Here is a 15400-nt window from a genome sequence, read left to right as displayed (position 1 = left end):
TACTAAAGCTTGGAACATTTGGATTAGTAAGATCTAGATTTCACAGAAATAGTACAGCTATTTGGGGCTGTGAGCTGTATGAAGAAGAAGTGCTGTGAAGAAGTTTTGCTAAAGGTTCTCAAGTCCTCTTTTAATCTGTCTTTGCTGCCAGTTTTACTGATTTTTTCAGAATGGGGGATTTACAGTGTACATGGATTGGAAGAATTAATATTAAAATGTCCATACTATCCAAAGTGATCTACAAATTCAGTGTAATCCCTGTCAAGATTTCTTTTTCACAGAAATAAGAAAAAAAATCCCAAAATTTGTATGGAACAATAAAAGATCCTGAATAGCCAATCCTGAGAAGAACACAGGTGGGGGCATCACAATTCCTGATTTCAAACTATATTAACAAAGCTATAGTAATTGAAACAGTATGGTATTGGCAGAAAAATAAACATATAGATCAATGGAATAGAATTGAGAGCCCAAGAATAAACTCACACATATATGGTCAATTAATTTTCAACAAAGAATCCAAGAATATATAATGAGAAAAGGATAGTCTCCTTAATAAATAGTGCTAGGAAAGCTGGACAGCCACATACAAAAAGATGAAACTGAAACCATACCTCTACTGTACACAAAAACCAATTCAAAATGGATTAAAGGCCGAACATAAGACCTGAAACCATAAAACTCCTAGAAGAACGCATAGGCAGTAAACTTCTTATCATCCATCTTGGCAATGCTTTTTTTGGGTTTGATACCAAAAACTAAGAATACAAAAGCAAAAATAAACAAGTGGAACTGCATCAAACTAAAAGGCTTCTACAGCAAAGGAAGCTATCAACTTAAATGAAAAGGTAATGTAGAAAATGGTAGAGAATACTTCCAAATCACATATCTGATATGGGATTAATATCCAAAATATATAAATGACTCATACAAGCCAATAGCAAACAAGCAAACAAAAACAAAACAAACACCCTTCCCTGCCAGAAACCAAACAAAAAATCAATTCCGTTAAAAAATAGGCAGAGAAAAGACATTTTTCAAAGAGCTACAAATGGCCATTAAGCACATGAAAGATGCTCAGCATCTCTAATCAACAGGGAAATGCAAACCAAAACCACAACAAGTATCACTTCACGCCTGTTAAATTGGCTGTCATCAAAAAGTCAAGAGATAATGAATGTTGTGCACTGTTGGTAGGAATGTCAGTTGGTACAGCCACTATGAAAAATAATATGATGGTTCCTCCAAAAAATTAAAAATAGGACTAGCATATGATCTAGTGATCCCACTTCTAGGTATATATCCAAAGGAAATGAGAAACAAGATCTTAAAAATATATCTGTACTGCAGCATTATTCACAGTAGATGAGATATGGAAACAATCTGTGTCTGTCAACAGATGGATTAAGATGGAGTAGTATTCAGCCATGATAAAGAAGAACAACACGAATGGACCTTGAAAGCATTATGACAAGTGAGATGAAAGACAAATACCTCAGGATATCATTTATGTGTGAAATCTAAAAAAGCTATACTCACAGGAATAGAGACTTGAATAATGGTTACGAAGGGCTGAGGGGTAGGGAGAATGGGGAGATGTTGGAGTTAAAACTTCCAGTTATAAGATCAATAAGTTCTGGGGAACTAATATACAATATGGTGATTATAGTTATTAATACTGTATTATATACTTGAAAGTAGCTAAGAGAGTAGATCCTACATGTTCTCAACACAAGAATTAAATGGTATTTATGTGTCGTGATAGAAGTGTTAGCTAACATTATGGTGGTAATCGCTTTGCAATAAATAAGTGTATCAAATCAACAGATTTGATACCTTAAACTTACACAATGTTATATGTCAATTATATCTCAGTAAAACTGGAAAAAATTGGAAGTCAGTTTTAAAGAAAGACAGTAAAATGAAGGATAAGGAGTGAGGGAGAGGGGTGGAGAGAGAGCACAGACTTTAAAAGGTATTGGCCAATATGAAAGATTGTATGAAATGATGCAGAGAGAAACAGAACAAAAGAGATTGGAATGAAAAAAAATTTTTTTTTTAAAACAGGAGCCAGTAAAAAAGCATGGAAGAAGGGATGAGGAAGGGAGAAATAAAGGGATGAAAGAGGGGAAGGTGGAAGGAAAGAAGAAGGAAGAAAGGACAGACAGGCATGCAGGATACAGGTGGAGTAAGAAGGAAGAAAGAAAGAAAAAAGGGCAGAATGAAATGATGTGGGAAAAGATATAGAAAAAGACTATAAAAGAAGGAATAAAGAAGGAAAGGGGCAAGATCTAAAGGGAAGTGTGAGGAAAAAAAGTTTAAAGCGATGAGTCTGTAGGAAAGAGTAAAATACAAAAGAAAAAGAGTGTGAGAGAGACAGGGGGGTTTAAAAAGTAGGAACTAGTGAGAAAATTAAGCACAATTCTGGGCAGTGGGGAAAGAAACCTAAAAGTTAGTTAAAATATTGCAGTAAATTGTAAGATGGGTGGATGACAGGTAGATAGGAAGGTATGTAGGTAGGTATATAAAATGTAAATGGTTAGAGCCATAGACAAGTGATTGATAGTCTGTTGAAAGGAGCCTGTAAATAGAGAGTAAAAGAGAGGAGATAGCATATGATAGGATAGGACAGGATAGGAAGAGAGGACAGTAGGCAGATATGCATGCACACAGGAACAGAGGATAAATAGCATGAAATACAGAAAGGGAAAAGAAGAAGACATGAAGAATAAGGGAAGGAAAGAATGAGGAAAAGAGGAAGAAATATGAAAGAAAGAAAGAGATGTTTAATGTATTAATTTATAAGAAAAGGTAAAAAAAGAATGGCTGGCATGAGAACATTAAGATAACTAGTTAACGTTATTAGAATGCTTATTGTAAAATGCTTTGCAAACTTTAATGTTTATATGAATCACCTGGGGTTCTGATAAACTGAAGCTTCTGATTCAGTAGATCTAGGGTGGGGCCTGGTTTTCTGCATTTCTTACTGGCTCCCAAGAGATGCCAGTGTCACATGCTGAGGACTACAGTTTGAATAGCAAGGTGCCAGGAGATAATGAATGAGAGGCTAAATATTGAGATTTGTTTTGAATCGGTACCCATCTTGGGTTTATACTTAGCTGATATCCTAGTTCAGCTGCTTGTTTCCTTAAAGTTGTACTTAATGACCTTCAGGATTTCTTTATACCAGTTTTATGTTTCTTTGAATTAAAAAAAAAAAAAAAAAGTCCCCAGAAGAGATTCTTTTAGTTCTCTATGAGGGAGAAAGAGTGATAGTTCAGAGTGATTACCTACAAGTTTTGATAAGTAAAACGTAGAAGAATTTTAAAAGAAATATTATCGCAGACCATACAGAAGCTCATATTTATTCTTGAGAATCTTTTGATAGTGGTTCGTCTGGTAGTAGAATGTAGATGTATGGGAAAAGAAGGATAGACATAAATTGGCTTATGATAGCATTTGGAGTCTTGGATGATAGTAGTGACCAAGATAGAAATACTTAATTTTCTAAGTTATACTATGCTTAGTTTTCTGCATTGATAAGGTAGTCTTTTTTTTTTCTTTTTTCCCCCTTTTTGCTGGTGGTATTGAAACTCCTAGTAAGAAATTTCTCTGGACAAGGTTTTTATGCCATGGAAATTTAATTTCATATTTTCCTTTCTTGGATATAACTGAGATCATATAATGTGAGAAACTAAATTGTTACATTTAATTATCTTTTCATAATTATCTGACACTTTCTAATTGTAATATGACCTTTTTACTTTAATAATAGTTTGGGATGTTTCAGCTAAGTTTAGTGAAGTACACTAGAAATAATATTTTTGAAAAATTACATAATTCTTTTTGAAAAATGTAGTAAAGAAGAGTTATATAGTATAAAAGTATTGTTTTTCCTAAATAGATTAATTTATTAATTTGTTGTATTTTATTTATTTTAGTGTCCCTGAATGAAGTTTCATTGCTAGTGGATACCAAACATTTAAAGAGGTTTGGGTTATGGAAAAGTAAGGATGATGATCACAGTAAAAGGAGTCATGCTATCCTTTTCCTCTGGGTCTCTTCACATTATCTTGAGGAGATTCAGACTCAATTAGAAAACTCTATATTAAGCCAGCAATGTGAGTATAAGTGATTTCTAAATTTCAGGATAACCTGAGAAGTCCTGTAAATAAAGTAGTTTTCTTGAAAGATAATTTAATAGAATGTAATTTCATTAACTCAAAATTAAGTTCATTGAATTAAAAAAATTTTATCCCTTAATATTATATAAGATAAATTATTTTATTTATTCACATAATTTCTTCTGATACTTTCATTCAACCAAATGAAATCATCTTATAAAATAAAAAGAATACCTTATCTTTTAGTCAGTTGCCATCCCTGGCTGCCTTTCTTATGAGTTTCTTGCCTTTATTTTATAGTGAACTGTGACTGAACTAATCTGTAGTGAAGTTAAATAAAATACAGAGGTCTTTACCTTCAACATTTTCTTTAGTTTCTAAGAGAGAAACATGGTTTACTTATATATCCTTTCTCTAAGACTGGGTTGAGTACTTTTCTGTTTGCTCCCATAACACTTACCTATATGCATCTTGAAATATTTCCCAATTTCGTTTAGTTTCCAAGTCTAAAGGAGTCTGGTTTAGAATTGGGTAAATCAAATTAGTAAAGTTCTTTCTTATCTATTTGATCTCTACCTCCCCTCCCCAAACTCCTTTGCACATTAAAAATGTTAAGTAGTGAACTGAATTTTCTACCTTTAAAATTAGTTATTTTGCTATCCTAATTATCTCCAAATTAATTGGGAAAATTCATGATTACATAGCAGAGAATTTAGGGAAATATAGCCAGCCACTCATAATCATTATGGTGGGCGAAGTGTTTGATTAGAATGCCTTTTCATTAATAGATTTAATATGTGGGGGAGGCTAGAGAAAAGTAATTGCTTAGTTATCATTAATTAATTCATTTATTTATACATTCATTAACAAGTGTTTACTAGTACCTACTAAATGCCATGTCCTGGAAATATAGAGGTCAATACTATTGTGAAATTTTTGTTCTAATTACTAATGGCCTATTTGGGGATTTAATTTGCGTGAGTTATTAACTAACATAAAAAATACTTTTTTGGGTTATATATGAACTTTACTGTTATTAATAATCAAATTATTTTAATTGTACCCTTGAAAAATAATACTATTGATAAAAATTATTGTTTTTTTTTAATAGCAAAATCCAGTGAATTCATTTTCCTTGAGCTACACAATCCTATTACACAAAGAGAAGAATTGAAATTGAAAGATATTATGACAGAGATAAGTACCACCAATGGAGAACTAGAGCTTTCTTATCCATTGTCTTGGGTTCAGGCACTTCCTTTATTTCAGAACCTCTCTTCAAAAGAAAGCTCTTTTATTCATCATTATTATCCTTCAGCTTGCTCTTTTCCTGTGGTTGCTGCTGAAGAAATGAAGATGAAATCAACATCTCAGGTTAGTACATGATTAATATAATTGGTGCGGAGGAGGGAAGAGGTTTGGTAAAAATTCTTTCATTGAAATCAGGCTGGTTTCAAAATGCTGTGTTTTATCAAAAGGGCACTGGAGCAAACCTGAAAGAACTCTCAATTTCAAGTTAGAATAGTTTGCTCAGCAAAATCAATAATGATAGCATGTCATTATTACCAAAGAATAAAATAAAATCCCACAAATCTCTGTTGATACAAATAACTGAAATAATGAACTGAATAAATAAATATAAATGGTGGATAAAAGGACACATCTTTCTTAAAAAAGTATTCCAATTAATAAATATAAAAAGAATAAGAGAAATATAAAACCATCACTAGAAAAATGATAGTTATGATTGTTGCAGGCAAGGTCCACCGAGAGATCCTAAATTTAATGGGTGAAAACTTAAGGAAAAACAGGACATGTGCATGATCTCAAACTCTCTTCCCCAAAATATTTATTAATTATAAAAGGTATAAGTTTAAAGTGGAGAATCCTGACAGACATCACTGTAACCCAAGTGATCAGAGGTAACATCACCAGTAATAAGATATGTTGACAAAATGTACCTATCACATCATGCACTGAGAGGGGTACATTACTTCTGTATAGTCTTCCCAATATTGCATAACCTCAGTCTAATCATGAGAAAGGTCAGACAAACCTAGTTACGAAAAAACTAATACTCTTTCAAAATATCAAGATTATGAAAGACAAGGAAAGACTGAGGAATTGTAGGATCCTGAAACAAAAGATATTAATGAAATCAGAATAAAGCCTGTAATTTAGTTTATAATATTATGCAAAGGTTAATTTCTTATGTTTGATAATTGTACTATGGTAATATAAGATGTTAGTATTTATGGGAATCTGGGAGAGGCTTGTTTGTTTTTTGCAACTTTCTTCTGTAAGTCTATAATTATCTTTAAACGATTAATAGTAAGTTTAAAGTCTTTTTAAATTTTTTTAATTTTTAATTTTTTTCCCAGCTTTACTGAAATATAATAGACAATTAGTTGCTTATATTTATATCATACAATTTATTGTTTTTTTCAGTTATAGTTTACATACAATAATAGTTTCATCTGTACAGCACAGTTTTTAGAGATCTATATAACTCATAAAGTGATCACTCCACTAAATCTAGTACCCTTCTTTCCCCTTACATATTTATTACAACATTATTACTATTTTCCTTATACTACACTTTATATCTCCATGTCTATTTTGTAACCGTCCATTTGTACTTCCTAATCCCTTGGGTGCTCTTCAGAGAAGCTTCTCTAGTAACAAACTATAGAAATGATCCCTGAAAGTAGTCTTTAAAAAGTCTGTTTTTTAAAAAAAAAAAAAACAGCAACAACAACAACAACAAAATGTGGCTTGTGTATCTCTGCCAAATACGTCTAGAAAGAAAGGTCTTAATTCTTAAGTTTGCTGTGGTGTGCACATGCATACACACATACACAATGATTTGGTTTGGAGCTAATCTATTATTTAAAAGTTCTGTAGACAACCACATTACTGGAAGACAAGGAGGAGACTTTTACCACTGTTTTTCCTTATGTATGTGCTGTAAAAATTTTGCATGGTAATTATTGTATATGCAAATTTATATCCTATTTTTCCATTTAATAATAGAAGATCAATTTATATTATAAACTCTTTCATTTTCTTTTAAATTTTTCTACCATTTTATCACCTCTTTTGTTAATTTTAAACTGTGATTTTCAAATTTTTCTTCAATTATAAAGCCCAGATCTGTAAGTAACACTGTAAGTGAAACTTTGACCATTGTATGTACAATATCCTTTGATCCAGAAGTATTATTTTGATGTTTATGTCTTTGTAAAAATTCTAAAAGTATAGCTATAACTTGATATGGATTTCTTTTAGTCACACTTTCTCTTACAAGTCTAGGTTTTGACTTTGCCTTTTGAGAGTTAATATGTATTTATGTATCTATGAGACCTTTTTCTTTGCTATTTTCTGTTAGCCCTCAAATATAGATACAGCCAAGCCTAATTACACCTTCCTGCAGAAGCAAACTAGTGGTTGCTACTCACTTTCTATTACAACTAATCCAGATGAAGAATGGCGAGAAGTCAGGCACACTGGACCTGTTCAGAAGTATGTACTGTGTCATATTCTGTTTGTAAAGGGAACATTAGTTTTCATTCATGTTGCTGATTTTAAGTAGTTTACCTTTTTAAATGTTTTGAAGTTTTCTTTCACACTGACAGTTAATAATAGAAATAATGTTTTCTTAATTTATGAGAAAGTTAAAAAAATTTTAAGAAAACAGTTGTTGTCATTTTATTTAGTTTTATGTTAATAAGACAGAAATGGCAGCCAAAATGTCAAATTTGGTAAGATTAAAGCATTTATTGAAAAGATTTGAATACCAGTGTATGATTTTTAAGATTATATATTCCACATCTGAATATATAGTAGGAAAATGAATTTGCTTACTAGGATGTGCCTCAATTTAAGGTACTTTAGATTTTATCATAACTTTCCTTTCAGAACTTGCTTCTTTGTTTATGTTTTATCTTTTATATGTCTTCTCATGGTGGGAAGGCAGAATTGGGAATCTGTGCATTCGAGGGTGATTTTTATTCCTCTGTATGATTCCTTTTCTGTTTTTTAGAAAACAAAACAAAACAAATGAAAACATGGGACAGGAAAATAGCCAGTATAATAGAAACTATCATATTAGCATTAAAATGTTTACATATATTCTTATTTGATTTAGTTGCTGTCCATGGTTACCAAGATTAAATCAATTGCAGATAACTTAACCTTCTTGTATATTTCTAGTTTAAGAAATACATATGATACCTTTATTATTGACTACATTTGTGCAATGAGTATTACCCTGTTTATTCCAAGATTATAGCCAGGAATTCACAACTGGTCTTATTTCTGAACTTTAAAAGAGCGTGCCAGAAGAAAAATGCCTGATTAGTTGTCATCTGTTTTCTACTTCTTTTTGATTGTGTTCTAATTAGTCATTTTCTTTACGTTCTCTTAAATTTTACATTGTAAGCACTCTATTATGGGAAACTTGCCTCTTAAACCTCCCGTTATTTCTTTATTGCCCACCTCCTGGTTTAGACTAGCCACCAGTAGAGCATAGTTTTTTTTTTAATTAAAAAAATTTTTTTTTATTATTTATGCCTACAGTACCTAGTCTTCCTAGGTGGTCTCCCATCCAAGTACTAACCAGGCTCAACCCTGCTTAGCTTCTGAGATCAGACATTGGGCTCGTTCAGGATGGCATGGCCGTAGATCATGGACTGTGGCTCCACTGAGGCACAAACCCAGGACCTTCTGTGTGTAAAGCAGATGTGCTAACTGCTGCACTGTGGAACCACTTCCAGAGCATAGTTTTTGACTGCTGTCTCTTCTGAATGGAAAGGAATTATTCTTGGGGATTTCCTGTGGAAAGTAGAGCACAGGAAAATCTTCTGTGGTTTATTATATCAGTTTGTTGAAAGTTAAAAATTGTGCAGAAGAGAGAGATCCTCAATGGTATTATAACTGAATGTGAGATATAACCTATTGGCTTAAACAAATATTGAGTCTAGCCCACATGGGAAGAATTGAAAATGAAAAGATAATCAATGAGGGTACCATTAGTAGCTTTGAAAATGAAGGAAAATATAATTGCTTGTTTCCTGACAAATATTTTTACCCTATATTTTAGTTATTGAATACTACTGCCCCGTTATTCCATATAACAAATCTCTTTGATTCTAGAATTTGAAACCCCAATTTATTTTAACTTTATTTTTACTTTTTAAGGTTGATCGTATATCCTCCTCCACCTACTAAAGGGGGATTAGGAGTAACTAATGAAGATCTGGAGTGCTTAGAAGAAGGAGAGTTTCTTAATGATGTAATTATTGATTTCTACCTTAAGTAAGTACAGTGATAAAAGATCTTCTCATTTGTTTTACAGGTTTTGATGTGAATCTTAAAGTAAATGTTTTTATCTCTGAAGTATTAAACTCTAGTTAAAGGTAAACTGCCAAGATTTCAGATTTGAAAAGTTTTTGCCTACCAACGTTTTCTAGAGTTGACTGTCAGTTTCATTCCTTTACTTCCCACAGATACTTAGTCTTCAGGAGAATAGCTGTTTTTTGTTTGTTTGTTTTAGTTTCTGTTTATATTTGATTTATTCGTCTTTGACTATTATATTATTGAGGTAAAAGAAGTACTTACATAATTATGAATAACTTTGGAAACTGAAAAGACACAACTCTGTATAGTTATTTATTGTATCTTTAAGCACTAAAAGAGTTAGCAGTCATTTAAAAAAACCATATCACTATTAGTTTAAAAATAATTTTTAAATATTTGTATAGCTAAGCTGAAGGAAAAGATAGAAAAGTTTTATCAACTTTCATGCAAAGGTAATTTGTTTCTAGCCCTCATTTTGTCCTATATCCCTAGACCTATATTTTCAACACTTCTTCAAGATATCTAATTATTTCACTGACACTTCTCAAACTAAATTTATTATTATCGTACTTAGGCTTATTGTTTTACTAATAATACTATACTTATTCTAGTTACTTAGGCCCCAGGTCTCATCATCTTTACTCTATCTCAGACATTGTAGATTTAATCTCTGCAAGTTTTGTTTTAGGTCTTTAAAAAATATCTTCCGTGTCTCTGTTTAACTTTTGAATATATAGAATATAGTTATAATAACTGTTTTAATGTCCTTTTCTACTTATGCTGACATCTTTGTCAGTTGGTTACAGTTGATTGATTTTTCTCTTCAGTATGAGTTTTTTGTTTTTTGTTTTGTTGTTTTTTTGCTTTTTGCATGTCTGGTAATTTTTTTTTATTGGGTGCTGGGTATTTTTGTATTCCTGCAAATGTTCTTGAATTTTGTTCTGGAACAAAGTTATTTGGAAACAGTTTGATACTTTCAAGGGTCATGCTTTTTAAGATTTGTTAGGCGAGAACAACAAATTAATCCCCACTGCTGAGGAAAGACCTTTCTGAATTTTCTACCCAATGCTTCATGAATCATGAGGTTTTCCAGCCTAGCTGGTAGGAAAAGACATTATTCTTGTGGCTTGTGTGAATGCTGAGTATCGTTTATCTAATATTTTCAGGTAGTTCTTTTCCCAGCCTTAGCTATTTTCTTTACACACATGCAATGATCAATATTCTGCCAAGTACATGAGGACTCTCTGTGGACATTTGAAGTTCTCTCTATATACATACAGTTCTTTCCTTTCCAATATTCTGATCTGCAACCTCGAGCTGCCTTGATCTCTCCAGGCTATACCTGGGTTACATGTTCTCGTGCTGCAGCTTGGAAACTATCAAAGCAGTAAGCTGAGGCATTAGTGGAGCTCACCTTGTTTGTTTGTTTTCCATTTCTCAAGGATCATTCTTCTTCACTGCATGTTGTCCAGGGTTCTGAAAACTATAGTTTCATTTTTTATTCCTTCAGTTTTTTTCTTACTTCAAGCAGGAGGATAAATCTGGTTCCTATTATTCTATCTAGGCTGGGAACGAAAGTTTCCGTCATCATAGGTTCATCACTCTCACTTTGACACATTCAGTTGTCAATTTTAATGGATTCTGTCTCCCAAATTCATTTAATCTCTTCTGCCATCATGAGCTTTCTAGTATTCCTTATCTTAACTAAATTGTTATTTTATCTTTTTAAGTAGTTTCCTTGTGTCCTTTGTGTCTTCCTATCTATTAAGTATATTTTTACAACAATTATTTTTCTTAAACTGCTCTAAGAATGCTATTCTCATTAGAAATTTTTAGTATTTCTTATTACTTGTCAAAATGAGTTCAAACACAATCTGGCGATTGAGAGTCTTGATAATATGACATCAATATGTCTTTTCAGTCATCTTGTAATTACCCTACATTTATTACATAGTCCAGCAGAATTGAATTGTAAAGTTTGCTAAATGAAGCTTATCCTTATTCACTCTTCTGCATTAATGCCCTGTTATTCTTGCTTCCTGGAATACTTACCTCTTTATTTCACCCTACTGAAATTTTATTTCTCTTTCAAGATTCCTTCATGAGACTTTTCTTGATCTTTTAAACAGATATTATTAACTCCCATAATACTTCATTTACATCTCTTTTATGGTACTTATAATATTTTGCCTTATTTTGAAGTTATTTTATTATCATTCTCCTCCTAAAGGTTAAGCATCTTGCTTTTATGTCCTATAATAATATCAAATGTATATTTTGTGACATGAATTGGATCATCTTTGATATTAATTTTAATGTCTTATTAGGATTTTAACTATTTTTTAGACTATTTTCTATTTACTTTTCAAATTGATGAATAACTTTCAAGTAGTAAAATACATAAATCTTAAATGTACAGCTTATGAGTGTTCACATATGTATGTACCCATGTAATCATCACTCAGATCAAGACAAAGAACACTTCTAGCACCCCAGAAGCATCTTTTGTGTCTCCTTCCATGTAGTATATCCTCCCCATAATCACATTTAAAAAACTTCAAGTTGTATTTGTCTTTTATGCTTTAAAAAAAAGCAATTACAAGGTCATTTTTCAACTTGCATAAACATTAGGAATAGCAGAGTTCTCGAATTATGAAGGGTTTGAAATTTAATGATTGAATTATAAGCTTACTGAAGAATTATTTTAGTATAGTAGTGGAAAAAGAATTTAGAAATTAGTCATGTCTCAGAGTTATTAAAGTTTTTCTTGATTTATTTAGGACTGTCAGTTTCAGTTTTATATTTGATTGTGTAATTATTTGGTTAACGTTTCCTTCTACCCTCCTCCTCTGGATTTTAAGTTCTGTTGAGGCGAGTATTTTTTTTTTTTTTTCACCTTTTGTGTCTTTAGTGTAAATGATGCATGACATGTTAGGAATTTGATAAATATTTGTTAAATGTAAATGAATAAGTGGGCAGTTTCTGCTTTAAACGATCTTGATTTAAGTAACTAAAGAACAAAGAAAGCTGAAATTACAGCAAATTGTAAGATTGCTTTGAATCTAATTGGATGTAAAAATGACGATTCCCAAGACACATAAGATAATTGGGGGAAGCCCAGGTAAAAAAATCTAAAAATAATTTTGTTGCTACATTACCAGGTATCTTATATTGGAGAAGGCATCAGATGAACTTGTTGAACGAAGTCACATTTTCAGTAGCTTTTTCTATAAATGCTTGACAAGAAAGGAAAATAATTTAACAGAAGATAATCCAAATCTCTCGTAAGTCAATCTTCTAATATACTTAAATTTTGAGAGGCAAATATACTATTTTGACATTCCTAGTGAAGTAACTTCCTATAGCATTTCTAGAGATAGCAGTATTACCACTTGTGTAGGTCCTGGGTCTCTTTGCTCTATGAGACATTTCTCATGCTTCCACAGTAGCGTTCCCTATTACGTGGAGGCTGACTCTTGCAGGCTGCATTTTCAATGCCTGCTCTTTGAGGGACACTGGAGGTTGGAAGGTAAGAAAGGAAGAAGCTTTGGGTAGTGATTCTGGCATTGGCTATATTTCTTCTATGGGTCCATCTCTCAATGGACAGACCTGCTAGAACTCTAGCTTCCATCTCGCTGTACTTCTTTTTCCCTTTGCCCTTTAGCATAGGGGTATAGCAGTTTCCTACCATGCTAATCTCTGATTGCCTCACCATCCCCCCTTTTTGGACTTTTTCTTGCACTTTTTCTCTTGCCACTGTAGTCAATTCTCTGGATTACATTTTATCTGTCTTAAATATATAGAGTGCTATTTGTTTTCCTGTTTGGACCCTCACCAATATACTATTATTAATTTAAACTGATGTAACATTATAAATATACTAAATATACAAAATGTCATATTTAGTCTGACAATTTAGCTGAATTTCTGTTAAAGTATTTTTTGATGCTATAGGTTTTAATGCTAAAACACATAGAGCAGAGGATAAGGATAGGCAAAAAGGAGGAAGGAGTTATTTTTATTTTTTAGATAGCAGTAGCTTGGATAGTTATTATAGCCTGGAGCCATTTTATCCCTCTCCCTACTCCTAATAATTTGTGTGATAATCTGTATGGTAGACACATGATAAAATTAAGAATTTTTATTTTTAAAAAGTTAATATAAACATTTGTCTACTACTTTACAACTTACAAGGTACATTTTATACATTAATTCCTCTTATAATAGAGCTTTTAGATATGTAGGGCATATATATTATATCCTGAGTTTTCAGATGAGGAAGGAGGTCAATAAAGATTAAATGGCTTAAGACAAACAGCTGGTGGTGAGTGGCAGAACTGGTTGGTACTTAAATCTATCTTCTAATCTCTAGTTCAGAAATGTTTTCATTTGTACTGGGCTGCCTTTAAAAATTGGCTGTGAGAGTTTGTTTCATCCCTTTAAAATAAATAGGAATAATAAGCAAGTTAGAAGATGATGAAATGGGTAAACTGTCAGAATTTGTTGTATTGTTGGAGAAAGAGGGTAGGAATAGGGAGAGTATTAACATTTATTGAGCTACTTAGAACCAAGACAGTGAACATAAAGTTATTTTGTTTGATTCTATGAAAATCTTGAAGATAAATGCCATTGTCTTTATTAGTTGAAACCTAAAGAAGTTAGATAAGTTATTCATAGTTGGATATAGCTTTCCAATTTTCAAGTTCATGTTCTTTCTTTTGTTTATATAATTTATGGTCTAAATGGAGACACTTGAGAGAATAAAAAGAGGCTCTATTCTTAGCTATACTGGGCAACATGTTTATACTGCAGCTATCTAGGCAAACTGGAATGTGTAGTCAACTATATTTTGAGTGTGTTTATAGGTTTGGAACTTGTGCTGATGGACATGGCCTGCCAGGATCAATTAAGGAGAAAATCACAATTTGAAAATATTTTTTGATAATCAGGGTTAATGGAGAAGTATATATGGAAGGGGAAGATTTATTAAATAAATTTGATATTTAACATTTCTGATGTTCTCCTGTTCTATTTTATATATATAGATATTGATTTTTGGTACCATACATTTAATCCCACATTTTGTTTTAAGAATATTAGTCAATATAGAGATAATGAATTTGGCATACCCACCTAGAAGCTGAGGAAATTGAAATAGGTAGATTTCTGCTGTATTTTTAAATTAAAAAAAAAAAATTATTTTTGTTTTTATTTATTTTAAATTAAATTTATTGGGGTGACATTGGTTAATAAAATTATGTGTTTCAAGTGCACAACTCTATAATACATCATCTGTATATTACATTGTGTATTCACCACTCAAAATCAAATTTTGTCACCATATATTTGACCCCCTTTATTTTACCCTTTCTACCTCTCCCCCACCGTCTTTCCCTCTGATAACCACTAAACTATTGTCTTTGTCTATGAGTTTTTGTTTGTCTTGCTCATTTGTTGCTTTCAGTTTTATATCCCACACATGAGTGAAAGGATATGGTTCTGAACTTTTTCTGTCTGTTATCTAATGTAGCTATTATATGCCTAATATATATAAAAGTAATACAAAGTTACATGAGTTATGTTCCAGAGTAAGGGTGAGATACACACATACAAATGCTCATACTAATGCTTGATCTGACATGTATAATTAGTATTCACACAAAAAAAATCCCTGTAAATCAGCTAAAAAATAAGATAACTCAAAAGCAAAGTGGCTGAAGTTACAAACCTTAACCCTGGCCAATACATTCCCTACAAAAGGCTCAAACTATTAGTGTTTGGAAATTGATGACTACATGATACACAAACTCATTACTATGCTTTATGAGGTCCTGCAAGATCTAGCTTCTCTCCATCTCCTTCAACTCATCTCACAACGTTCCCTGCCTCACCATATACTTTAGCTCGACCTACCTCCT

The 15400-nt window shown here is 32.0% G+C and overlaps 1 protein-coding gene across 9 annotated transcripts in view; it reads left to right on the top strand.

The window, feature by feature from the left end:
• Positions 1-15400, top strand: part of SENP7 (SUMO specific peptidase 7) — a 134713-nt gene that overhangs the window by 109989 nt on the left and 9324 nt on the right. For 7 of the 9 annotated variants that reach the window (XM_006913060.3, XM_025047740.1, XM_025047739.1 and 4 more), the window contains 5 exons: positions 3942-4121; positions 5236-5498; positions 7513-7646; positions 9324-9440; positions 12644-12766. In XM_006913060.3, the coding sequence (XP_006913122.1) occupies positions 3942-4121; positions 5236-5498; positions 7513-7646; positions 9324-9440; positions 12644-12766 (817 nt within the window). The remainder of the gene's footprint in view (positions 1-3941; positions 4122-5235; positions 5499-7512; positions 7647-9323; positions 9441-12643; positions 12767-15400) is intronic. The other 2 variants (XM_025047737.1, XM_025047735.1) reach the window with 2 other exon arrangements.

The sequence above is a fragment of the Pteropus alecto genome, unplaced genomic scaffold, assembly GCF_000325575.1.
Source record: "Pteropus alecto unplaced genomic scaffold, ASM32557v1 scaffold20, whole genome shotgun sequence".
NCBI classification, from domain to species: domain Eukaryota; kingdom Metazoa; phylum Chordata; class Mammalia; order Chiroptera; family Pteropodidae; genus Pteropus; species Pteropus alecto.
The sequence above is the reverse complement of the archived record's forward strand: the minus strand, read 5'-3'. Positions and strand labels throughout refer to the sequence as shown.